General features: G+C 47.8%; 2 protein-coding genes across 6 annotated transcripts in view; one reads left to right on the top strand and one right to left on the bottom strand.

Annotated features, from left to right (window-relative positions):
- Positions 1-3,232, bottom strand: part of CCND3 (cyclin D3) — a 98,436-nt gene extending 95,204 nt beyond the window's left edge. Inside the window, exon 1 of one of the 3 annotated variants that reach the window (XM_049653279.1) lies at positions 3,006-3,232. In XM_049653279.1, the coding sequence (XP_049509236.1) occupies positions 3,006-3,011 (6 nt within the window). In that variant the 5' untranslated portion in view covers positions 3,012-3,232. The remainder of the gene's footprint in view (positions 1-3,005) is intronic. The other 2 variants (XM_049653277.1, XM_049653278.1) reach the window with 2 other exon arrangements.
- A 1,145-nt stretch (positions 3,233-4,377) lies between these two features.
- Positions 4,378-26,096, top strand: TAF8 (TATA-box binding protein associated factor 8). Of its 3 annotated transcripts, XM_049653272.1 has the most exons (9): positions 4,379-4,463; positions 5,244-5,400; positions 9,653-9,751; positions 10,096-10,158; positions 11,152-11,276; positions 15,540-15,687; positions 17,095-17,237; positions 23,593-23,732; positions 24,038-26,096. In XM_049653272.1, the coding sequence occupies exons 1-9, from the start codon at positions 4,419-4,421 to the stop codon at positions 24,048-24,050; spliced, it is 933 nt and encodes a 310-aa protein (XP_049509229.1). In that variant the 5' UTR covers positions 4,379-4,418; the 3' UTR covers positions 24,051-26,096. The 3 variants fall into 3 exon arrangements, with proteins under 3 accessions (XP_049509232.1, XP_049509229.1, XP_049509230.1); XM_049653275.1 differs by lacking the exons at positions 23,593-23,732; positions 24,038-26,096 and adding an exon at positions 18,821-23,586 and having other exon boundaries at positions 4,378-4,463; XM_049653273.1 differs by lacking the exon at positions 24,038-26,096 and having other exon boundaries at positions 23,593-23,736.
- Positions 26,097-26,472: the final 376 nt, after the last annotated feature.

Below are 26,472 nucleotides of genomic sequence, written 5' to 3'. Positions count from 1 at the left end.
TGCACAAGGTGGTTTGACTGCAGGCATAGGGGGACCGCTTCAGGCCTCCCCAGATCCGTGCAGAGGGCTCTAGTGAAAAACCTAGAGTTTCAGAAAGGTAATGGAAAAGTGGCTGGAATCCCATGGAACCTCTGCCCTGTGGCCTGGCTCCCATCATGGGCAAGGTCCCAGCCTGCTTGGAGGGATGGGGTCAGAAACACAGATGTGGCTTTGGGATACAGCCTCTGTGGGGAAGACAGGGGAACATCTTAAGACTGCTTCTGCTACTTGGCCATGTTCCTTACTCAGCTACCAAGATGGACTATTCCTCTTGGAATCTTCAAATATAAAAGTCTCTGCTATTCTCAAAGATTCCCAGCAAAAGAGGTATCTTGGTTTCCCACATCCCCAGATTCTAGCACATCACATCCATGTTGCTTTCTTCCTTGCATCACACCTATTTGTTCCTCTAAGTGAGTGAGGCTTATTCAAGAAATCCCATGCACTCATGTGTGCACACACACACACACACACGCACGACCATAAGGAAGCATGCCAGCTCTGTGTAGTCCTTACAAACCTACTCCAGACCTGCAGGGGCTCCAGGTAAACCGTTACCAGCACCAATGCTCAGCTAAAAGGTTTCTCTCCTCTGTACCACCCAAGACACAGGACCTTTTGGAAACTCCTAAGTCCCTGGCTCAAGTGGACATTCTTTTTTTTTTTAATAAATTTTTTTAACATTTATTTATTGAGAGACACAGAGCATGAGCAGGGGAGGGGCAAAGACAGGGGGAGACACAGAATCAGAAGCAGGCTCCAGGCTCTGACCTGTCAGCACAGAGCCCGATGCAGGGCTCGAACTCACAAACCGCGATATTGTGACCTGAGCCAAAGTCAGACGCTTAACCGACTGAGCCACCCAGGCGACCCATCAAGGGGACATTCTGTGTGGTCAATCAAGGAGGCAGGCTAGCCTGGTGGTTAGGTACAGGGGCTCCCAGGTCACGTGCCCTAGGTTTCAATCTCAGCTCTGCCATTTATTTCTCATGTACTTTTTTTTCCTAATGTTTATTTATTTTGGGGAGAGAGAGCAAGCAGGGGAAGTGCAGAGAGAAAGGGGGATAGGTGATCAGAAGTGGGCTCTGCATTGACAACAGACAGCCCGCCGTGGGGCTGGAACCCACGAACTGTGAGATCATGACCGGAGCCAAAGTTGGACACTCAACTGACTGAGCCACACAGGTGTCCCTCTGGTGTACTCTTTAGAACAATGATTTATTGGGGCACCTGGATGGCTCAGTTCGTTAAGCGTCCAACTCTCGGTTTTGGCTCAGGTCATGATCTCATGGTTTGTGAGTTTGAGCCCCACATCGGGCTCTGTGCTGACAGTCCAGAGCCTGCTCGGGATTGTCTCTCTCTCTCCCTCTCTCTCTGCCCCTCCCCCACTCACGCTGTCTCTCTCTCAAAGTAAATAAATAAACTTAAAAATATAAAAGAAAGAAAAATGACTTATCTCCTCTGTGCCTAGATTTCTCATCTATACAATGGAGATAAGCCTACTGCTTACCTCATAGGACTTACGATTAAATGAGACATTACATCCCAAACATTTAGTACTATATTATGACAGTACTATAGAAGTGTCAACTGGTATTCTGAACCCTTCAGGTAAGGAAACAGAAAAGAGGAGGCACTTAGGACCACGGAGATCATGGTCTCAAGGACTAGGACCCTACTGGAATTCTCAGACATGCTTTTGATTCCAAATTCCAGGTAAAGTGGAAGTTCTGGCTTCTACTATCCCCAACATCTAGCCTGTGCAGACAGAGTATGACCATAGCAAACAGGTGGTGAATGAATTCATCAGATGTTGTGTCAGTCATCCCTCCAAGGAGCCCAGGGACTGAAAGAACAGAAGATTCTGCAGGAATGCATTGGGAGATCCAGTTCTCTTCACCCATGTCTGGTCCCTAAGAGAACTGAGGTGGGGGGCATAGAGGAAACCATGGAAACAGCCCTAGAGTCCAAAGATAAGGAGTGGGTACCCCAACACTGCGTGGATGGATTCTTAGGGACCAGCTCAGACACATGCCTTTCCCTGAATTCATCGTGTTCATTCCCACCTCTTCTTCATGTCTAGATGGTGGGTTAAAAACAGCAGGAATGCCTTCTGGGTCCTCATTGTATCCCAATGCCCAACACCACGGTCAGGGTTCAGTTCAGCTCTGCAGAAGGAACAAGTGCCCCCCAAAGACTTCCTACCACTTCTCTGCCTGGTGATTATCCATCACTCAGAATCTAACTCCATGTCCTCTTCTTTCTGAAGTCTTGCTAGCCAGCACAGCTTGGTGCTTTGTCTCGGTTGTTCCATGACCCACACTAGTTATAGAAGAATAACATCATGGCGCCCCTCAGCATTCCATAAACCCTAGACACAGAGGAGGTGCTCAGTGTTCGCAAATGAAACCATTATGCTTCCTTAGTAACGGTAACCAATTTCTGCAGGTAATTGTCTTGGCAATACATTAAAAGACACAGAAGAGGCTTCGGTACCCATCAGACACACCAGAGGGACGAACACTGAGGGGGCCCTCCTTCCAGTCCTGTCCTCTGACCTCCCCTCTCCGTTCTGCCTGGCAGGAGGACTCGAAGGCTCCTTGCCCACGTTGGTTCTGCCTTCCTACTCGCCTCCCGCCCCTATGTCTGAAGTATGAAGTATGAAGAACGACAACTCAGTGAAGGCCACTGGGCTTCTACATCAGCTTGGAGAGGGGCTGCACGGACAGAGCTTGGGGCTTTGGGGGGCTACTCTGCCCTTCAAATACGTACAGAACGGCTCACTCGGAGAGAAAGTGAGTCTACCTTTAGGGCAACAACGGAGAGGTGATGACGGAGCGGCGACCTCCTTAACCCACCCATCTCGGACCCCTACCCCAGGCGTCCAGCCTGAGTTTGGAGGCCCCAGAGAAAGGTGAAGACGCTGACACCCCATCTATCTAGGCTGTTCCAGCCTTCAAGCCTACCTCCATAGCAGGTGAGCCCCCCGGAGCAAGGATTGTGGCCTCACTGTCCCGCCGCCTCGGGCTTCCTTCTTTGGGGGGGGGGGGGGTCGCCACCTCCAGCTGGGCCGAGGGGCGTGCACCCCTCCGCCAGGCGCCTCAACATAACCAGTCTCCACCCCCGCAGGCGCCGCGTGTTTACAAAGTCCGCGCGGCGGATCCCGAGTTTAAAGCTGGGCAGGAAGTGGGGAAGAGGGGGCGGGGGAGACAAAGGAGCTGGGTGCTGGGTTCAGCTAAAGTTTGGGCCCCGACTCCTCCCCGCGCTGCGCGGCCCGCCCTGCAGACCCCAACCCACGTGCCCTAGGTGAGGGGGCGGGGAACGCCCCCAGGCTCAGGTGAGCGGATGGGGCGAGTGTGGCGCAGGTTCCCAGATCTCTGTCTTCTAGGCGCGCGCCTTTCGTTCACGCGTGGCGCAGGAAATGAACAGCAACTTTATGTGCTGTTTCTTGACTTACTGTATGTCTGGCACCGGGCCAGACCCTTTGTGTGTATTAGTTCATTTTCTTTTCTATCAATCCCACCCCAGTTTCACAAGAGGGAACTGAGGCACAGTAAGGTTAGGTAATGTGCCCTGACTCACATCTGGTGAGTGTTAGGTTTCAAACCCAGCGTCTGCGCCCTCCCAGGTACTCGCTGACGGAGCAAAATGAGGCGCGGTGCGGTCCCCCGTCCCTACACGGAGAACCCCCACCCAGAAGTGGCTGATGAGCGAGTACAACACAGAAAACCACGAGCACCGCGTGGACGCACCGCTCTGGGGAAAGAGGCAGGCACCGGACAGATGCCTGCCGCCTGCGCCTCCCGGCTTGCCCCGCAAATACCTGCGGATTGAGGGGGAGAAGGCAGCGGGATGCAGAGGAAGACCCGGGCTATCTGATCGGAAGGCTCTAGTTCCAAGTGGGCCACTGGCGGGCTGCGGGGCCGTCAGCACAAAATAGGGTTTCCCCAAATTGAATCACCTGGAGAGCTTCACAATGCCGATTTCCAGGCCCCTTCCCCAGGGAGTGAGTCAGTGGGACCGAATGGGATCCAGCTAGGTGTTGCTAACAATCAGCCAAGTTTGGAGCGTTCCAGGAATGTGCTCTTTATGAGAAACGATTTCACCAGAAACAGGTGTGAGACCGAGGACGCATCTTCTTGGCCAAATCCGAGGCTCACTGGGTAGGCAAGAACCCACCACTCGCAGAAGGTCACGTGAGCTGGGGGCCTCAGATACACACACCCCACCCGCCTAGGCTTAGGGAAGCCCAGAGGGGTGCACGCCGCCACGCCCCGCTCTCCCCGCCCTCCCCGCTCTCCACGCGCTCCACGCCCTCCCCGCTCTGCGACTACAAGTCCCATCCTGCCCTGCGCTCGCGCACATTACGCCAGAGCAAGATGGCCGACACGGCGGCCACTGCCGGGGCCGGTGGCTCCGGAACGGTAAGCGCGGGAGGCGCGGGGCCGAAGCCGAGAGAGTCTGGGCATTCTGTAATTCCCCCCTAGTGTGGGCAACAACCTCATAGCTAGAAATCCAGCCCCACTCTGAGCTCCAAGTGGAGGAGGGTCTTTCAGGCCGTACATGCCCCCCTCCTTGGGACTTGGCGGCGGCCTCCTGAGTTCGCCGACCTGTGTACAGATTGGCTCCCTTCCTGTTGGGGGTTGGGAACCCGGAACACCTCCTGATTGGCTCGAAGACGCCAGTTTCGCCTTCTTATTGGCCAGCCAAACTTGGGAGGGATTCCCGTTTCAAAATATTTAGCTTTTCTACTTTTCTGTGCTGTTGTCGCTTGCCTTCCACTCCTCAGCGTCGTCTGGTGCTGTTTTAATGTTTCTTGTTAGTGAAATGGTGTGGTGATGGGAGGAACAATAGAGCATTTTCTTCTAAGAGATAGACATGAATTCAATCCCATCATGCATTTTTTTTTCAGCTATATATTCTGATAATCTGCTAAAATAGTAAAAATGGATATTTTGTGTTATTGGAATTTTAAGTTTAGGGTAGCCCCTTGGTACTTGATTACTCAGCTGGCTGAGATTTGTAAGTCTAAACGCCAGAGGTTACCACCTTTCATTAAGCACTGATAAATAAATATTTAGCAAGAGAACTTTTGCTTACCATTGATGATATGTGAACTACTTCATTGCATCCTTGTCCTGTAGGTGAAATTTATTTATTGATTGATTGATTGATTGATTGATTTTAATGGTACTGATTTGCAGAGATCAGGAAGTAAACAGTCCACTAATCCTGCTGATAACTACCATCTGGCCCGGAGGCGAACCCTTCAGGTGGTCGTGAGCTCCTTGTTGACAGAGGCAGGGTTTGAGAGTGCCGAGAAAGCATCTGTGGAAACATTGACAGAGATGTTGCAGAGCTGTAAGTACCAGGAAACAATCGGCCCTCTTCAAGTCAACCAGACATCTTGTTCTGTGTCCTGCAATGTGATGGTGTAAGAGAGGGTTTAGGAATAAGAAGAACACAGTAAAGTGACTTACAGGCTTTAGAATCAGATGGACATGGGTGTAAGTTGTTGCTCTGCCCCTTCATAGCCTGAGCAAGTCGCTAAACCTCCTAAACTTCAATGTCCTTATTTGTCAAATAGGATAATAATTTGTATCTCAAGGAGTTGTGAGTATAAATGAGATGCATATGTAAAACATATGATGTTAGGAATATTGTAAGCTCGTGATGATTTGTAGGTGCTGTTACTGCTGTCTGTTCGCTGTGCTCAAAGAAGTTATTGTTTTGTTGCAGAGCTATGATTAATTCCCATGAAATAGATGCTACACACTGCATAATCAAATGCTATAGTATGTGATTCAAAGAGGGACGGTAAAGAAGTTTTATAGAATGGAAAAACACCTTTATTTTTTATTTATATTTGAGAGGGGGGGTAGGGGCAGAGAGAAAGAGGCAGCCTCCCAAGCAGGCTCCATGTTGTCAGTGGAGAGCCTGACGCAGGGCTCAATCCCACACACGTAGGACCATGACCTGAGCCGACATCAAGGGCCAGATGATTAACCAACTGAGCCACCCAGACACCTCTGGAAAAAAACACTTTTAGAAGGAAACATGTTGGGGCACCTGGGTCGCTCAGTCAGTTAAGCTTCTGACTTCGGCTGAGGTCATGATCTCACGGTTCATGGGTTTGAGCCTCGCGTTGGGCTCTGTTCTGTCAACTTGGAGCCTGGAGCCTGCTTCAGATTCTGTGTCTCCCTCTAACTCTGCCCCTCCCCTGCTTACATTCTGTCTCTCTCTCTCTCAAAAATAAGTAAAAACATTAAAATAAGTAAATAAATAAATAAAGGAAACATGTTGAGGTTTAGGAGCCTGGAATGGTCTCACATAGCCTTTTCTGCTTATGCCATGTATTTCCCTGCTTGGGTTTTATTTCGGGTGGGAGGGATGAGGTAGGATGGAATGAGAGATGAGGGTATTTAAGGTGTCTTTTGGGAGATCAACACTTACAAATGTGAGAGAAAAGTTTAGGCAGGGGGAGAAGTTAACCGCAATTCAGGCCAAATAAAGAATTGGTCACCTCACTGGGGAGCTCTGGAGCAATTGTCCCCCATCAGAGTAGGCCACATCAGGCTGAAAAGGCCCTGCCTTTGTACTCAGATCTTGATCAGGCACTCAGTGTGGGCTGCCCCAGGAAGGACGTGGTCTGGGGTGAGGTGGCTCTCTGCAGCTGATGTTTGGAACTTTTAAATACCAAATGTTTTGGTCTTACGACCTCATTAGACTCTTAAATATCGAGGACCTGAGGAGTTTTGTCTACATGGGCTTTATGTAGAGAGATTTTTGCCACATTAGAAAGTCAAATTGAGAAAATTTCGAACGTATACATATGCAGGCCCACATTCCATTATCCCTCAGACCCATGATATCATCATCATAGGCCATATAGCCTCTGGAAAACTACATGAGAAACGAGAGTAAAAAAGTCAAAGAATGTCTTCACTTTATTATAAACATAGTTTTGGCCTGTGGACTTTGGAAAGGATTTTAGGGCTGCCTGGGGATTCCCAGACCACATGTTGAGAACTTTTGTCCTAAAGGAATGGACTAATAGTTCCCAACAGAGAAGAATTCAGTTCTTTTCTTTTTTTTTCTTTTTTTTAAATGTGTGTTTAATTTTGAGAGCGAGGGAGCGTGAGTGGGAGAGGGGCAAAGAGAGAGAGAGGAAGACACAGAATCCAAAGCAGGCTCCAGGCTCTGAGCCATCAGCACAGAGCCTGACACGGGGCTCAAACTCACGAACCACGAGATCATGACCTGAGCCAAAGTCGGACGCTCAACTGACTGAGCCACCCAGGCACCCTGAGAATTCAGTTCTTGAAAAGATCTTGGAATTCAGAGTTTAAAGGTCATCATGGTTGAGGTCATTCTTTCTTTTTCTTTTTTTTTTTTATAATTTTTTTTAATTTTTTTTTTAACGTTTTATTTTTGAGACAGAGAAAGACAGAGCATGAACAGGGGAGGGGCAGAGAGAGAGGGAGACACAGAATCTGAAACAGGCTCCAGGCTCTGAGCTGTCAGCACAGAGCCCGACGCAGGGCTCGAACCCACGGACCGTGAGATCATGACCTGAGCCGAAGTCGGACGCTTAACCGACCAAGCCACCCAGGCGCCCCGAGGTTGTTCTTTCTAATACCACTGGGCAAGAGGCCTTTTTTTCCTCTCAGAAGAAATGGTTGCCACTGAGAGGGATGAAGCTGAAGTAGCTGTGTTGGAAAAATGTGAATATTGAAACTAAAAGGTCTGAAAAGAGCATAAAAGTCTGCCACTTCATTCCAAGGAATACCAAGGATAGATGGCTTATGCCGGGGTCTTGCTGAGACTTGGGCACCTCCATGTTGGCAAGAGCTCTGGACATGGAGGGAACTAGAGGGTATTATGCTAAGTGAAGTAAGTCAGTCAGAGAAAGATAAATATCATATGATTTCACCCATATGTGGAATTTAAGAAACACAACAGATGAATATAGAGGAAGGAAAGGAATAAGATAAAAGATAAAAAATAAGTTAAGAGACTCCAAACTGAGGGTTGCTGGAGGGGAGGTAAGTGGGGGGATGGGCTAAATGGGGAATGGGCATTAAGGAGGACACTTGGTGGGATGAGCACTGGGTGTCATAGGTAAGAGATGAATCACTGAGTTCTACTCCTGAAACCACTACTACTCTAGATGTTAACTAACTTGAATTTAAATTAAAAAAAATAAAGATAAAAGAGCTCTGGATACAAAGTTTTAGGATTCGTGTTAGTATCTGCATCAGGCAGAGTGAGATCTGTGGACCCATCCCTGGAAAAGGGCTTTTCTGTAGGTGAAGTGCAGCACAATTTCAAGAGCTTTGATGGAATTACCCACCCACCTCCAGAGCCCATTTATGGAGCCCAGCTTCATACCTCCCCTTTTCCCTGAAGGACTTTGGTGTAATTCTGTTTGTTTGTTTTTATTTTAAGATTTGATTTTATTTAACTTTTAGTTCTTTCTTTTTTTTTTTTTTTTTTTAGCGCTTCTTTATTTTTGAGAGGGAGAGAGAGACAGTGCAAGCAGGGGAGGGACAGAGAGGGAGACACAGAATCTGAAGCAGACTCCAGACTCCAGACTCCAAGCTGTCAGCACAGAGCCCAACACGGGGCTCAAACCGCGAGATCATGACCTGAGCCAAAGTGAGATGCCTAAACAGACTGAGCCACCCAGCTGCCCGTTAAGATTTTATTTTTAAATAATCTCTAATCCCAACGTGGGGCTTGAACTTAACCCTGAGATCAAGAGTCGCATACTCTACCAACTAAGCCAGCCAAATGTTCCACTAACTCTTTTTTTTTTTTTAAGTTTATTTATTTTAGAGAGAGAGAGAGAGAGAGAGACAGAGCATGGATGGGGGAGAGGAAGAGAGAGAGGGAGACACAGAATCTGAAACTGACTCCAGGCTCCAAGCTGTCAGCGCAGAGCCGGGCACGGGGCTTGAACTCATGAACCTCGAGACATGACCTGAGGCAAAGTCAGAGGCGTAACCAACTGAGCCACCCAGGCACTCCCATAACCATTTTTAAATGAACAATTCAGTGGCATTAAATACATTCACAGCTGTAAATACATGTACAACTGTACAACTGTCAGTACTATCCATTTCTAGAACCTTTTCATCATCTAAACAGAACACTGTATCCATAGCTTTGACTCCACATTCCTCCCTCCCTTAAGCGCCTGGTAACCTCGAATCCGCTTTTCATCTCTGTGGATTTTCTTTTTTCTAGGGACCTCATGTTAGTAGAGTCTTAAAATATTTGACTTTCTGTGTCTGACTTATTTCACTTCGCATAACAATTTCAAGGTTTGTCCATGTAGCATGTATCAGAATTTCATTCCTTTTGAAGGCTGAATAATATTCCATTGTATGCATGGACCCCATTTTGCTTAACCATTCATCAGCTGATGAGTAACGGGCTGTTTCCACCTTTTGGCCATTGCAAATACTGCAGTGAACATTGGTGCACAAGTATCTGTTTTCAGTTCACTTGGGTGTATACCCAGGAGTGGAACTGCTGGCTCTTATGATAATTTTGTACTTAATTTCTTGGGAACTGAAAGTAAGATTTTATGCCTTTGATCCTTTCCTAGACATTTCAGAAATTGGGAGGAGCGCCAAGTCCTACTGTGAGCACACAGCCCGGACCCAGCCCACACTGTCAGATATTGTGGTCACGCTGGTTGAGATGGGTGAGTACACCTCCAGTTTCCAATTCTTCAGTGCAACTGAGTTGGAGTTAGGAGAGAAAGAAGAGTCCCCAGGAGTCAGCCACGTCTGCCGAGTGTTCTTGAGTTCCCTCGTGAGTCTCCTGGTTTGCTCTTAGCTTGAGAGAGGGCTCCCTCAAAAGAGGGTTCCTCTGAACCCATTTCACAGATCCCCTTCTTCCCTGTTGGGGGATTCTGCTGGAGCTGCTTTCGAGTGGCCGCAAAGCTCTCAAGCTGGGACTTGAACCTTTTCCACTGCCGTATGACTTCCCCTTCCATGGTCAATAGCCAGTGGTCTGGGCAGTGATTTTAGCTTTCCTGTGTCTTAGGTTTCAACGTGGACACTCTCCCTGCCTATGCAAAACGGTCTCAGAGGATGGTCATCACTGCCCGTAAGTGCCTGTGAACTGAGGTACTCAGCAAGTGCTCAATTAATAGTCGTGGAATGAATTCATTGAATAGGACGGGGATCGGTTGGTAGCTACTTGCTTGTTACAGGCTCGCTCCCTTCCATTATCTGGGGCTGCCTGCAATATGATCTCTATTTAGATTAACAGGATTAGGGTGCAAAATTCAGTCACCAGAAAAGTAAACCATCTTGGAGGTGTTGCTGTGGTTCTTGTGCTTTAGCTCCAGAAGAGGGCCGTTTGAAAAATGCAAAAGTTCTCATTCTTCCCTAAATCAAGAAAACGATGGCCTGTAGGCCTAATGTGGGCCACTGCCTGTTTATGTAAATAAAGTTTTATTGGAACACAGCCATGTTTACGTATCATCCATGGTGGCTTTCATGCTATCATGGCAGAGTTAAGCAGTCACAGACTATATGGCTTGCAAAGCTTAAAATATTTACTCTCTATTCCTCATGCAAAAAGTTTGAAGACCTCTGTCTTCACTAAACTGAGTGCCGTAAACTGACTTGGGAGTAACTAGTTTGGGCTTGTAGGACCTTAGGGAGAATATACTAGATTTTTTTCAGCACTCTTTTCATGCTGGCACCCTTTTAGAAAGGGCCATTTTCAATCCCCTCTTGCTTCCATTAGCACACACTGACATACCCTGGCCCAGTGTCTGTCTTTGTTATCTGGGTTCTGTGAAAAGACTGTTCCTAGCCCACCCAACTTCCTTAGTTCCTCAGCGTGCTTCCTTATATAGTGCTTGTCACAGCCACCCACTCACCTGCCTATGAGGCATGATGGCAGATGGCTGTATGTGGGGGTGACTTTCTCAGGTCCTCAAGGCATGAAAGGACTTTTATAGATAGAAATACAAAGTGCCTGCTCTACAAGGAGAACATCGAGGTCCAGCATTTACTTTGAGCAAAGGAGGGACGGGGTAGAGACTCGCGGCCTGGGGTGGAGGAGTAACCTCTTGTGACTCTGTTGCAGCTCCAGTGACCAATCAACCAGTGACCCCCAAGGCCCTCACTGCGGGGCAGAACCGACCCCACCCGCCGCACATCCCCAGCCATTTTCCCGAGTTCCCTGACCCTCACACCTACATCAAAACTCCGGTGAGTGATTTGGCCCCCCTATTGGCAGGGGCCAATGCGGATGCAAAAGTAGTCAGTTCCTCCTGACTGTCAGACTGGAGTCCAAAAGTTTGTTGGCAAAGGGTAGTTCAGAGCTCAGAATGTCCTTCCTTGTTGACAGACAATTTAGCAAAGGAGAATTATGTTCTCCAGCGTTCGAATGTGTTTTCATTTGCCACACTAGCAGTTTCACCTCCCCTTGGGAAGGTGTGGTGTGCCCAGGGGTCTTCACATACTTCTTCTGTCCTCCCCTCCACACCATGCACTAATGCAAATGTGGCCATCATGCGGGCTGTTGGGGCAAGTTCTCCAGAACATCTCTCCACACCTCAGGAATAGACGGCCACCCACCATTGCAACACAGCCATTGTCCTTGACCGGAAGTCTCTATTAGTGTCCTAGGGCTCCCTGCTGTAACAAAGTGCCACAAACTAGGTGGCCTAGGACAACGGAAATACATTGTCTTATGGTTCGAGAGGCTAAAAGTTCAAAATCAAGGTGTCAGCAGGCTCGCCTTGTAGGAGAATCCTTCCTTGCCTCTGCCTACCTTTGGGTGGTTTGTGGGCAGTCTGTGGCGTTCCTTGACTTGTAGATACATCATTCCAACTGTCTTCACGTGGCATTCTCTTTGGATCTCTCCTCACATGGCCATTTTCTTATAAGGGCACCAGTTACCTTGGATTAGTACCACTATACTCCAGTATGACCTCACATTAACTGATTACATCTTGCAATGACCCTATTTCCAAATAAGATCATATTCTGAGGTACTGGGGTTAGAACTTCAACAAATCTCTTTTTAGGGGAGAATACCGTTCAACCTACAGCAGTCCCTCACTCTTTTATAGTATATCTCGGTCAGTAAAAATATTAAGTACATATTCCAGTATTTGCTTATTACACAAATATTATAATGTAACACTATACCAAAATAATATACATTAAAAGATTATCTCACCCATATTAAAGGTTCAGGAAATGTATTACCTCTTTTATAATGACAACCATGGGATTGCCTCTGCTTTTTATTTTTTGAAAACTTTAATACTTGGTGGACCAGTAAGTTGGAAGTCTGATTCTTTCTTTTTTTTTAATATTTATTTATTTTTGAGGGGAGGGGTGGGTGACAGAGGATCTGAAGCAGGATCTGCGCTGAGAGCAGCGAGCCCGATGTGCAGCTCGAGCTCATGAACCATAAGATCATGACCTGAGCCGAAGTCAGACACTCAGCCGACTGAGCCACCCAGGCCCCCCTGGAGGTCTGATTCTAAAATTAGTTTGTTTTGGTACTTTTATAGCTCTCATGGTTGAAAAGGGCACATTACAAAGATATGCAGCATCGTCAGCTGCCCTTAAGAAATCATAAAACTCCTCAGTGCATAGAGCCAGCAGAGGCTCCCTCTTCCCTGAGCCAAACTGCCAGGGACACTGTGGATGTCTTTGGAAGGCTGAGAGGCAGCCCCAGCCCCTTTCTGTCCCAGCTCGGTTTGCAAAAGGCGCTGACATGTAATTCTTCTCTGTTGTAAACTTTCCACTTAGTTTGTTTCTGATGATTAAATCTAAGTCATTTGAAAAAAAAATCATAAAACTAATTTTTTTCATTCTCATCTACAAATTATTTCAAGAATCTCTTTTAAAGCTTCCTATTAAATGTCCAGCTTCTTGAATGTCAAACAGTCATCTTAAAAATAATTGTAAGATCTTGAGGCTCCCGTGGGGGGGTCTCAGTCGGTTAAGCATCTGACTCTTGATTTGGGCTCAGATCATGATCTCGTAGCTTGTGGGTTTGAGCCCCACATCGAGCTCTATGCTGACAGCGCGGAGCCTGCTTGGAATCCTCTCTCTCTCTCTCTCTCTCTCTCTCTTTCTCTCTCTCTCTCTCTCTCCCTCCCCCTCCCCCCAAATAAATAAACACTTAAATAATTGTGGGATCGTGCATTTTAATGTGGTTAACAAGTATGTTCACAATCCACTCAAATTTTTTTTTTACTTGTTTCTGTGTTTAAGTGTGGACGGGGAACTGCACATATAGGTGAATTAACTTGAATTAACATTGCACTTGAATTAACATTGACAACAGTGGGAATGATTCCAATACCTTTTTTTTTTTTAAGTAAACTTTTACTGAAGTATCACAAACATACAGAAAAGCACAAATAATAAATATACAGTTTGGTGAAGTTTTACAAAGTGCACACACATGTTGAACTAGTACCCAGAGCTCAAAAAAACCAAATAAATAAAACCACCAAAAACACCATAGAGGCCAGCTGACTGGCTCAGTCAGTGGAGCAGGTGACCTTTTTTTTTTTTAAATGTTTATTCATTTTTGAGAGACAGAGAGACAGAGCACAAGTGGGGAGGGAGGAAGGGCAGAGAGAAAGGAAGACACAGAATCTGAAGCAGGTTCCGGGCTCCGAGCTGTCAGCACAGAGCCTGATGCAGGGCTCGAAATCACAAACCGTGAGATCATGACCTGAGCCGAAGTTGGACACTTAACTGACTGAACCACCCAGGCGCCCCTGGATTTTAGCACTATAAGTTCAAGCCCCATATTAGGTGCAGAGATTGCTTAAAAATAAAATCGTAATAAATAAATAAATAAATAAATAAATAAATAAATAAATAAAATCATAAAAAAAAAAAAGAAAACCATAAACTATCATTCCAAAAGGCTCCATTCCCCTTCAGTGTTTAGCCCTCAAAGGTAATCTGATTTTTATCACCATAAATTCTTTTGTCTGTTTTTGTGCTTTGTATAAACTATGTATGTGGCTTCTTTCACTCAACATTATGTTTGTGAGCTTCCCCTCCAAGTGCTGAGTGTAGTTGAAATGTATTCAACATATACATAATCTTTCGGTACTTGAGGTAATCCAGGTTGTAGCTTATACAAATGGCACTGCTGTCAACATTCTAGCATTCGGTTAAACCATGGGAAACTGCAATTTTTGTAAATCGGCAATGTCAGATACTTGCAATTTTATACATAACGGTTCAACCTATTGCACATCTTTTAGTGCACATATATTTGCATTCCATTGAATGTATACTCAGGAGGGAGTGGGAGGGCTGGGTCATCAGGGATACACGTGTTCAGCTTTAGGAGATACTGCCAGGTGATTCCAACACCTCTTTTATTTTATTTTTATTTTTTTAACGTTTATTCATTTTTGAGAGACAGAGACAGAACATGAGTCGGGAGGGGCAAAGAGAGAGGGGGACACAGAATCCGAAGCAGGCTCCAGGCTCTGAGCTGTCAGCACAGAGCCCGATGCAGGGCTCGAACTCACGAACTGTGAGATCATGACCTGAGCTGAAGTTGGACGCTTAACCAACTGAGCCACCCAGGCGCCCCTACAACGCCTCTTTTAAAAATCCTCTCTCCATAGCACAAAAAGTAGGTGCTTTTTTGGTCATTATTAAAATGTCAGCTTTTCCGTTACAATTTAAAATGTTTTGGTTAACTTCTCATTCTGATGGGATCTCGGTCATTTTTCACTGTGTAATGTGATTGCCAAAGTGCTCGTAATTAGGAGCGGGAGGAGTGTCAGCCCACCATTTTCTTGTTCATTTACACTTACATTAATATCCTCAGTGTTTCTTGGAGAGACTCTTTTGGGACAGCGTATCCATTGTGTGAGGTTTGCTTTAAGAAAACAAGGGGATACTGAAGCAGCCACTCACATCCTGTAGGATGTCACCTTCCACCTGTGGGGCTGGGTGCTCCCTGTCAGGGCTTCCCTGGGGGGATTACCCTTCCTTCAGGATGGCGTCTCCTATGCCTTATGTCACAGCAGCTAAGTGAAGGTCCAGGGGCAATCACTATAGTAAATGTTCATATGTTTCTAATTTAAAAAAAAAAAAAATTTTTTTTTTAACGTTTTATTTATTTTTGAGACAGAGAGAGACAAAGCATGAACAGGGGAGGGTCAGAGAGAGGGAGACACAGAATCCGAAACAGGCTCCAGGCTCCGAGCTGTCAGCACAGAGCCCGACGCGGGGCTCGAACTCACGGACCGCGAGATCATGACCTGAGCCGAAGTCAGCATATGTTTCTAATTTTTAAACTTCAAAATAAATTAGCGATAGTTTCATCATTTTCGTTCTGCCCCTCCACTGCCCCTGGTGAGGGGTCTCGGCTCTCATTGACATCATTGGGTCATTGTAAGGGTGGAAGGACATAGCAGCAGCAAGGATGGTCCATCGATACTAATCTAAGTGTCTTTGCTGTTCTCTTTATAGACGTACCGCGAGCCCGTGTCAGACTACCAGGTCCTACGGGAGAAGGCTGCGTCCCAGAGACGAGACGTGGAGCGGGCACTCACCCGTTTTATGGCAAAGACAGGCGAGACCCAGAGTCTCTTCAAAGACGACGTCAGCACGTTTCCATGTGAGAGTCTCTCCCCTCTGTGGACCCTGTCTTGTCACTTGAAATAATCACACCATCTTCCTTTTCTCTTGGCATGGTAGGAAGAAATGAAGGCTCTGGCTTTGTCTTAAGTGCCCCTTGTTCTTTGCACTTCTGGTTCCTTCTTCCAGGTCTTCAGGGCCTGTCCCTAACTGATAAAAGCAAAATGTTACGGCCTCTGTTGGGATCAGCTGCTTGAGGTTGAGTTTAAGCTACCTCGAGGATGACTCTGAGCCCCAGGTATCAGAGAGACTCATACAGTAGAAGCAACAGCCCTTGTAGTAGAAGGGACATTGGCATCGGGAGTGGGGCACTTACAGAACCTCCCCCAGTCTTTGCCCTTCATGTCCCTGCAGTTCTCATCTCCACACGGTCACGACACCGTGTGCCCACGTTACTTCATCTCCACAGGCTTCGCTTTTCTCAGAGGTGAACAGAGAGATTGGTTTGGGCGACTGGTTCGGTTAAGTCCTATTGAGCCCTATTGAGTGCTCGCTGCCTGCCTGGCCCTCGAGTACTAGCCGCTAACAGTTCATAAGGGCCAGATGCTGCGCCAGTCATCTCTCTTATATTGTCTCATTAAATCCTCTCGTGAGCCAACCTATGAGTTCAGAACTGTTGTCCCCACCATCGTAGGAAGCCGAGGCCTATAGAGAAAAGAAATGAGGTCATCTGCCCCAAGTCACACAGCTGGTAGATAGAATTCAACCTAGCTCTTTTGGACCACAGGACCTCACATCTGAGCCGTAGCCAAAATAATCTTAGAGTGTCTTCTGCTAATCACATTCTGCCATAGAAGTACACATAGGTGGTTTCTTTTCTTTTTTTTCTTTTTTATTAAAAATTTCTTTTCATCAATGCTTTTTGGAAGAACTGGAATGCTCACTTACTGTTAGCTCAGTGGATATACTTACATGCAGAGAGTTCTCAAGTCCAGTATTTGGACTTGAGTCCTTTACGGTGAAGAGATCGATATCCCTGCCCAGATATGAGGCTTAGCGGGGCTAACTGACCTGGGGTATAAGATCACTAAGCTGGTGCTTTGCTCAGATGCAGCCCATTTCTGTCTGAGTCTGGTTCTACTTGGTAAAAGTGGGCTCCGAGGTCATATTGCCCGAGTTGAGATGTCGCTCTGCCACTCTCTGTGTGCTCGAGGAGGTCGCTTTTCCGTGCCTCAGGTTCCTCATCTGTGAAACGGGGCTGGCAATTGTACTCAATAGGGTGGAGGCGAGGATTAAAGATAATGTGTAGGACGTGGCATGGCCCACGCTGAGTGTTTGGAGCGCGTTAGCCGTTACTGTTACTCGATGCTGTTGGTGGGATTGTCAGGCTCTCGGCCCGCTGCGAGGGCGCCGTGACTGGAATTGTGCCCCTCTTCCGATTTCCCAGTGATCGCTGCCAGGCCTTTCACCATCCCCTACCTGACAGCCCTCCTTCCTTCGGAGCTGGAGATGCAACAGATGGAAGAGACAGATTCCTCGGAGCAGGATGAGCAGACAGACACCGAGAACCTCCCTCTGCACATCAGCACGGTGGGTCCTGCCTTCTACCCACTTCACGGTACCCCCAAAAGTCTCCCGTGCTGCCCTCAGCCTGTCACCCCGGAAGCCTGAGATCAGGCTTGTGATGATCTCTTGCTTGAGAGACAAGTCCATGTCCTGGGGATTCATTCATTCATTCATTCATTCATTCACCAAATATTGAACAAGTGTCTGCCAGCCAGGCACAGTTCCGGGTGCTGGGGAAGTAACAGGAGACAAAATAGACAGCATTTTCTGCCCTCATGTAGCTAAGGAAAAATTATAAATTAGGAGATAGGAAGTAGTACAGTACGAGGGAAGGTCACCTGAGAAGGTGACATCAGAGTGAAGACCTAAATGGAACAAGGCTTGTACAGATCAGGGAGTAGAGTACTCCTTGTAGAAGGCACAGGATATGCAGAGGCCCTGAGGTGGGAGCTGTTGTGTTGAAGGATAGCAATGCCATCAGGGTAGCATGAACAAAGGGGAGCTCTGGGGGGTGGGGGGGGCCACGCCTTAAAGGCTGTCTTAAACACTAGGCTTTTGCTCAGTAAGGTGGGAGCCATTGGGAATGCTGTGCGGAGGAGGGTCGGCGTCTGGTGTAGGTTTGTTAACAGGGTCAGTCGGGTTGCTATGTTGAGAATAGACTGTGGACGGTAAGGGCAGAAGCAGAGAGACCAGTGAGGAGGCTCCCCAGTAAACGGAAAGGTGGTAGTAGAAGTGAAGATAAGGAGACGTGGTCAGATAGATGATTTGGTCAGATTCTAGACTATGTTCAGGGCAGAGCCAAGCGATGGTTTGGGTGTGAGATGTGTGAGAAGGAGAGCCAAAGAGAAATGCAAGGTATTTTGCCTGAACAACAGGAAAGACGGAATTGCCTTCAGCCAAGATCGGAAAGACCTGGGTGGGACAGGGATGGGGAAAAGGCATGGGTTCTGGTTAAACAGGGGAGCTTTGAGATGCTTGTTAGACAGCCAGGCGGTGATGTCGGGTGGCAAGATGGATATAGGGATTGCCGTGTGGGGAGCTGTTAAGGCTAGAGAGATGGGAATTTGGGGTCATCAGCGTGTAGATCGTGTTTAAAACCATGAGAGCGCCTTGGGTGTGGGTGAGGTGGAAAAGGACAAGAAAAATTGGACTCTGTAAGTATAGACTGTGCCGTCCGTTACGGTAGCCACGCGTCTATTTACACTGAAATTCGGGGCGCCCGGCTGGATCAGTCTGTGGAGTGTGTGACTCTTGATCTCAGAGTTGTGAGTTCGAGCCCCATGTTGGGTATAGAGATTACTTAAAAATAAAATCTAAATAAATAAGTAAACAAAGAAACTTAATGTCAGTGATATAAAACTAAAAATTCAGTTTTTTAGTCACACTGGCCACTTTTCAAATAGTCTCCTGTGGCTAATGGCTAGCATACAGGGCAGTGCAGATGGGAACGTTTATGTCATTGCAGAAAGTTCCACTGGACAGCACTCATATAGACAAGCGTTTCAAGGAATTTTGCTGTAAAGGGAAGGAGAAGAATGGAGTGGTGGCCAAAGGGGAAACATTAAGGAGTCGAGAGAGGTATATTTATTTTTGTTTGTTTCTTTAAGATTAAAGAAACAACAGCATGTCAGTACGCTGACGGGAATGATCTGGTAGAGAGGAAAAGTGGATGCAGGAAAGAAGGAAACATTTTGGAGTGATGTCCTTTGGTAGGTGAGAGGGTAAGGGACCTAGGGGACGAGGCGCGGTGGCAGGGTTGGCCTGGTTACGGGCATTTCGTTTCCAGGGGAGGAGATGAGAGTGCGTGGGCACAGAGACCAAGGCAGGTGAGATGTGGTCCTCCGAGCTTGTGGGTGTTCTCATCTGGTTAGCCGTGTGCTGTGCTCTGCACATAAGAGGCTGAGACCCCACTCGTGTTCCTGCATGTTTGCGAGAAAGAGCCAAGTAGAGCCAAAGAAGGGCTAGGAGCTCAAATGCCTTTAAGGCCTGCGGGACCCTGTGGTCAGCCTACCATAGTCACATCCATCCTTTAAGACTGGCCCTGGCTTCGGAGCAAAGGATGCCTTGGCGGTTGTCGTTGGACCAGGCATTCCCCGTGCTAAGATTCCGTGAGGCCTGTGGCAGCCAGCAGCTCCAGAATGCAGGGGAAAGGTGCCTACGCTCTCTCTGTGATGTGCCGATGGGCCTCCTTGCTTGGACACACGTTTCTTTAATGTTGGATTATTCCTTTCAGAATTAGGGCTGGAAGCCCATGGCTTTACATAAAGCAGAGGAACTTGATATTCTACACTTCTGTCTTGGACTCAGTTAATTTGGTCTGAGATATGGTGATGGGGTCATGGACTCAAATGAGGTTCACCCTAGGAGAAGGAGGAATCTTCTAAGCAGACATCACCATCCTTTTGTAAGTACAAAGCAGTTAAAAGGGCCCGCAGATGTGTTATCTGACCCCCCCAGGTCATGACATAGACGAGGTCATGGCAGTGAGTGGACCGGGGCTGAAAGAATGCTGGGAGCTGCCCGTGGACTGCAGGGTGGCCGAGAGGTCAAGTCAGACAGCAAAGACTGGCCTGCCTTCAAATCCAGACCGCACTGCTTTCCAGAGACTGTGACTTTGGTTGCCTTACCTAACGTGAGTCTGTTTCCTCACAAGTTCAAGCAGGAATAGGAACACCTAACTCAGCAATGAACGTCAGGTGTCCAGCAGCTCAGCTCACGGCACTCGCTGCTTCCCTCACCACCTACCCCGCCCCCACTGTTTTAGGCTGTACAAACACTTGCTCTTCTGTTAAAAGTAAATACGTGAATAAGAAGACCCCAAGGAGAGGATTCTAGCAACAGTTTATACACAATCGATTGGACTTGTCAGTGTTACTTTGTTGAACTGGCGCCCATAATCCTATGTTTGAAAATTCACGATGTAGAAAAAAATGTTTGGTAAAAATTTCTTTATGCCATCCGTGTTCCCTGTTCATCCACCCTCTCTCCTACAAAGCTGCCAGTGTCACCAGCCTTGTGTATCCTTCTAGAGACATAGTCTCCTCATTGTTATCAACACAAATAGCAAACCATGAACGGTTTTCCCTTCCTGTTTGCCCTTATCGCTGTATCTCGGTGATCATTCCATCTGTGTACAGCAGGTTGTTTCTTTATGGCTTCACATATTCCATTGAATGGATGTAACCATCGAATTTAACCAGCTCCCTATACACATCTATGTTTTCCGTCAATAGCGTTTGCAGACATTGTTACAGTGCATTAAATAGCTAGTATTGTAAGTTATTCTTTTACGTGTCAAGGGTGGCACTTCCTTCAAAGACTGTTGCCAGGGAGTTGCTTCCTTTAACCTGGTTCTGGTTTTTCCCATCTGCTTGAACATAAAGGGACTGTTCATTTTAAATTAGTGTATAAGAGAATTTTCTTTTCTTGTACGTTTGAACTAGCGGCCTTCTGCCGACGCCAGATACCAGCGTCTCAACTTTTGCTCTTTTACGAACAATGTGCCATTCATTTACTCAACAAGTATTTGCTTAGTGCGGGTGTGTGCCCGATACTGTTGTGGGTGCTTGGGGGACCTCAGCCAACAGAGCAAACAAAACATCTGCCTTTTGGAAGCCCGTGGGTCGGCAGTGGGGCGACAACAATAAACGTAATATATAAATAAATCATTTACTGTATATTAAAGATGAAGCTGCTATTGTTGGCGCAAGGGGACCAAGTAGGGAAAGATCCAGGGTGAAAGATGGAAGTTTCAGCTTTAAATAGCGTGATCAGGGTGGACATCACTGAGGACACATCTGACAGGAGACTTGAAGGAAGTGAGCAAGTGAGCCCTGTAAATATCTGGGGAAGAGTGTTCTGGAAAGGGAGCAGCCAGTGCAAAGGCCCTAAGGAACAACACAGAGGTGAGTGTGGCTGTGGCCGCGGCTGAGGGAGGCAGAGGGAGAGAGGCAGAGGTCAGACCAGGTAGGACCCCGCAGGCAGCTTTAAGAGCTGGTCTTTAATTGGGTGAGACGGGAGTGGTGGGAGGGTGTGCAACAGGCAAGGGACATGTCTGACTTCCCTAGGGATCGCTGACTATGGGGAGGTCAGTTAGGATGCTGCTGCAGTGGTCTTAGAGAAAGAGTGTGGGTCCAGCAGGGCAGCTGCAGTAGAGAGGGTGGTGGTAGTCAGCCTGTACTTTGAAGGTAAGGCCAACAAGTTATCCTAACAGATTGGATGTGCGGGGGGTCTGAGAAAAGCAAGGATGACTGGAGTTTTGGCTTGAACAACTAGAAGGATGGAGTCGCCATGGAGGACTGTGGGAGGACCGGGCATAGGGGAAGGGCCGGAGTTCAGTTTCTGGCACAGAAGTTTGAGGTGCGTCCTTGACACCGGGTGGAGATGTCGAGGGAGCAGGTGGCTACGCCAGCCTGGGGGTCAGGAGAGCAGCGAGGGCAGAGAGGCCCACGTGGCAGTTGCTGGCGTGGACACGGCGTTGGAAGGCGAGAGGCACCTCGGTCACCCCCAGGACGTGTGGGGCTCACCGGAGCTCACGTGCTCTGGCCTCCGCAGGCTCCTGAGGGACTCTTCCGCTCCTACCTTTTTTAAGCAAATCTCAGTTTGGTACTTTACTTTTATCTACTCCTGTCCCTCCCTATCTCAAGGCTGCCTGTCCCTGAAGGAGGCAAGAAAGTGGCATTTCCAGCTCTACTTGGGAGAAGAGAAGCTGTTGTCCCATGACTCGGGACCCACATCCTGGCCTTGTGAGACAAGTGAGCCGCATGGAGAGGGCCTAGTGGCCTCCAGCAGAGGTCCCCAGGGCTGGCTTTTCCACGCCCGTGACTCTCCCCTTCCATCCATATTATCTCAGGAAACACTTTAAGGCAGCGTTGAAGTGAACTTTCAGCAACTTTGAGGATAGAGCGGTTGCAGTAAAGAGAAGACAGTAGCGAAGTAAATCAAGCCGTTCAGAACTTCAGAAAGATTGGGAGCCAAACATCCCAGGCAGGTCTGGTCATGGTCAGACCTTGTGTCCAGCATGAGCTAGGTTGACCTTGGAGCACTCGCTTTCAAGAGAGCCTCCAGAAGGTCCACAGTGGCTCTAGGTCACCTTGTGGTCCCACCAGACCAGGTGTTGGAGAGGGAAAGCCCAGGGACCCTGATTGGAACTGGGTCTTCGGGGAGAACAGAATTGGCGGGACAGTGAGGGGTGAGCAGCCGAACCTAGAAGTGAGCCATTTTCTTCAGACTCACTAAACCTGGACAGGAGTCCCTGTCCTAGGCCTCCTGCCCCTTGTGGGACAGCCTGCTGTTCCTTTTATCCAATCGCAGCGTCCTCTACCCTGCTGTCTCCTGACAACAGAATTTCCTGGTTGAGGTCAGGCCCTCTTTTTGCCTCCGTTACCTGACAGGAACCTCAGCGGCAGAACCCTTGGCCTGTCACCAGGGGGCGCAGCCCCACCAACTTCTTCTGGTCACTTACAGTCTCTCAGGCCTGAGTTCTAGGTTATGCCCTCGGTATGGTTGTGTGATTTTTCTCCCCCTTCCCCTACAGCCTGTGCTCATTTTAAAGAACTTGGAAAATAGAAGAGCGTATAAATAAGGAAAAAGAGAAGCAATCATCCATATTCCTAGAACCAGTTTCAAATGTTTCAACCTATTTTTTCTATGTCTACACACATTACAAATAAAATGTTTTAATTGGGATCATGTTGGATACATGTAAACCTATAAACTTTTCTCCCAGATCGCTTTCCTCAAAAAGCAAACAGCGAAAGACCTGACCCACAGGTCACTGATGGGGATTATCGTTGCTCTTCCCGTGTTGGTTCCTGCATATGCCCTGCTTTGCCTGGGCCGGAACCCTCAGGGCTCAAGAAGTTTCTGGCCTCTGCTGCAATATGATCATTGGTACCTGTTGCAGGTACCAGACATTTGAGAATATGGAGGAAATTGATCATGATTTTCATTCCGTTTGGTCCGGGCGATTCCCTATGCACATGATTTGTTCTGGCCCTGTGTCCTGCAAAGCATCAGGGGTCACTTATCTTTGTCTTTATCTCCCCACAGACTGGGTTTCCTCCTTGAGCATCTAACTGTTAGCCCCTGACTCCCTGCCAAGACTCTATTCTAACTCATGTCCCTGTCTTCTCGAGAGGCTCAGAGTTTTGTGTTCTGTGCTCCCCTGTGTCCAGGCGGTTGGTCTCGTCTTCCTCTGATAGCCGGCCCCTGCCTGGGCCTCATCTCATCTGGGGCAGGGATAGGTGCATTAGCAAGAAAGTGGTCCCTGGGCTTCTAATTGCTTGACGAAAGGGATGCTAATAGTAGTTCTTACGATGGGCATGATCTCTTTCCTTATGCCATTGGTATTTTGCTTTATTTCGGCTTTTGCTCAAAGGATGATTCTGGAGCCGAGAAGGAGAACACCTCTGTCCTGCAGCAGAACCCCTCCTTGTCGGGAAGCCGGAATGGGGAGGAGAACATCATCGATAACCCTTATCTGCGACCTGTGAAGAAACCCAAGATTCGCAGGAAGAAGTGAGTTGGAGGCTGGGGTGCAGAGAGGCTTGTCTGGCCAACCGAGGTGGCCTTCTCTCCTCCTTGGCAGGAAAGAGAGGCTCCCCAGCAGGTCTGAAACGTGGGGAAAGCTCCTCTGGCGAGAGGAAATCTTTTCCCTTTTCCTCACCTCACTCATCTCCCCTCCCCCAATGTACCTCTTATTGCAAAGAGGTTGAGCATCCTGCAGCTGGGGGACAAGCCTTCACAGCCCTGGAGCCGTCCCCCTTAGAAGACGCAGGTGGGTCCCCCACCGGGCAGGCTCCATGGATTCTTCTTCTTTCTAGGTCCCTCTCGTGAGCCGAGAAGGAAGCCTGCCTTGTACAGAGACGCGGACACCACTCTCTCGGGGCCGTTAAAGCCACTCAAGGAAGAAGAGAGGGTGGCCTCCTTGAGGTCAAGCCCAGGCAGCCGGACGTGACTGGGCATGATTTTAATAGCAAACTCAATATTAAGATTACCTACTTGCACTGGATATTTGGGTGGAGGAAGACGGGACGGTAATGATCAGCTTCTCCTAATCAACCTGGCCGTACTGTGGGGCGCAGGAACGGCCAGTGACTTCAGTTATTATCACAGGACTTGATTCCTTTGAAACCTGGAAGGCCAGGGAAGGTGGCAGGAGAGAAAGGGTTCTTTGCCTGCTGTGCTTACTGCCAGAAAGACCGCTTGCCTCGTTTGTAGTTCAGGATACCTGGACCCCTCTTACTGACTCACAGATAACTTGTGGCACCAATTTATTGCCCCAGAACCTCAATCTTACTTCTCTCCTCACCTGGGCTCCAAGTGCCCTGCGAGCTGATGGAAGGTGACTTTGTCCTCCCTCAGCCTGTTGGAAACAGGAGGCCCGCTCATCACAGTCTTGATCTGGGGCTGGCAGGAGTCAGGAGGCATGTGCAGGCATGTTAAAGGCAGAGGAGAATAAGGGCAGCACTGACTCTCACCGGCACTTGAACGCTCCCATAAAGCTGGGCAGCACTCTCTCCTGAGAGATTTGTCACTTATTGTCCCTCTGGGGGATGCATGCTTGGGAACTACCAAGCCCTGCCCCATCTCGGGAAAAGAAGTTTTCTCTGACAAGAGCCTAAATCAGTGGCTATATTATACTGTGACTTGTAGAAGAATCACCGATTGTAAACAATAGGAAAGGGATTTGATGGCGGGGGTCGGGGGAGGGTGAGATCTTGAAGGATGGGCCTGGCCGGTCTGCTGGAAGGCTGGCGTGTTCAGAAGGCTGTGGCCCCACCTTATGGTGGAGGTGGGCTCAGAGGAGCCTGCAGGCCAAGCCAGGGTGTTCTTCCAAAAGCAGGTCTGAATCTGTCCAACCTCTTTTCCTCCTGGGGAGAGAAGACTTTATCCTTGATGCACCCTACAAACCAAAAAAAAAAAAAAAATGTTAAGGAAGATGCTGGGCAAGCTGATACCCTTTGGCTGGTCTCCAAAGGAAGAGATTTAAAAATCAAGTCCAAAGAAGAAAAATGCCAGTGACACCTGGAAGTTAACACAGGATGACCAAGGCGTTCCCTGGGTTAGTGACCTAAGGTCCATATTGAACTTTCCTTATGCTCCTCTTCCAGAGTAATCTCTCCGTTTTCCATGCTCTTGGTGAATTTGAAAACTTGAACTTGACAGCAGCTACCATGTCCCTCTGGCCTCACTGTAGCCCCAGGCACTCCATCCCTTTGCCTGGAAGGAAAGAGCTGCTTGTTAGTGACTGAAGACGACAGACTAAGTAGACATTTGGGTTCCCCACCTCTGGACCAAGGAAGCGTTTTTCAGGTTTGTAATGGCCTGGAACTCTTCCAGTTGGCCGCAGTCAGACTGGGCCTATGCTGAGTCTATGGTTCGGCTCTTGGCGATTCTTGGGCTGTGGAGTTTAAGTACAGTCCCAGGTATGAGCTGTGGCAGGTACAGGGCTGAAACCTTCCCGGCTTGCTGCCCTCACAGCGCCGCCATCCCAACTAGCATTTCTGCAGTTCCTGTTCTGCCATGACTGTCCAAAACCAACACCTGCCCAGTGCCTGCCCAGTGCCGTGATGCTGAGGGTGGATGGTGGGTTGGGGCCAGAGCTGCCATTTCTGCTGTAGAGATTTCGGAGTCCGTCATTCTGTTTCGGATGAGAGGTCCTGGGAGATGATTAGACAGCTGGAAACATTGACCCGACTATTGTGTAAAAACTGTGCATAATTCTCAATGTGTATTTATAAATTTCTATTTTTTATAACTTTGGGAGACTTCTTGGAGGGAAAAAGTAGTAAGCAGAGCCAGATTAAGAATGTGATTTATGAGCTCTAAAGGTCATAAATAAAAGGTCCTAATAAAAACTTTGCAAATGAAATAGAATGATATACTTTGAACTTAATCTGTATTCAGAAGTTCCAGCAATGAGTAAGACTGTAGACAGATAAGGTTTAGTCCTTCTGTTGAACTAAGTACCCCTGGGAACTATATAAAACTTCTATTTTGGAAATTTTCAAATACAGAATGAGGAAAGTATATATGCTTTCCCTGAATATCCTTCACCCAGCATCAACACTTACTGACATCTTTTCAGTTCTGTTTCATCGATCTCTCCCACTTGTTTTTCCTTTATTTTTTCTTCCTGGAGGTTTTTTTTTTAAAGCAAACCCAAGACCTATGTCATTTAGGTCATCATGAATCTCACTCTGATGGACCTTTTTTCTTTCTATTTTTAAAATTAGAGATTCACAGGGTGTTGGCA

Source organism: Panthera uncia (genome assembly GCF_023721935.1).
Source record: "Panthera uncia isolate 11264 chromosome B2 unlocalized genomic scaffold, Puncia_PCG_1.0 HiC_scaffold_24, whole genome shotgun sequence".
In the NCBI taxonomy this organism is placed as follows: domain Eukaryota; kingdom Metazoa; phylum Chordata; class Mammalia; order Carnivora; family Felidae; genus Panthera; species Panthera uncia.
The sequence above is the reverse complement of the archived record's forward strand: the minus strand, read 5'-3'. Positions and strand labels throughout refer to the sequence as shown.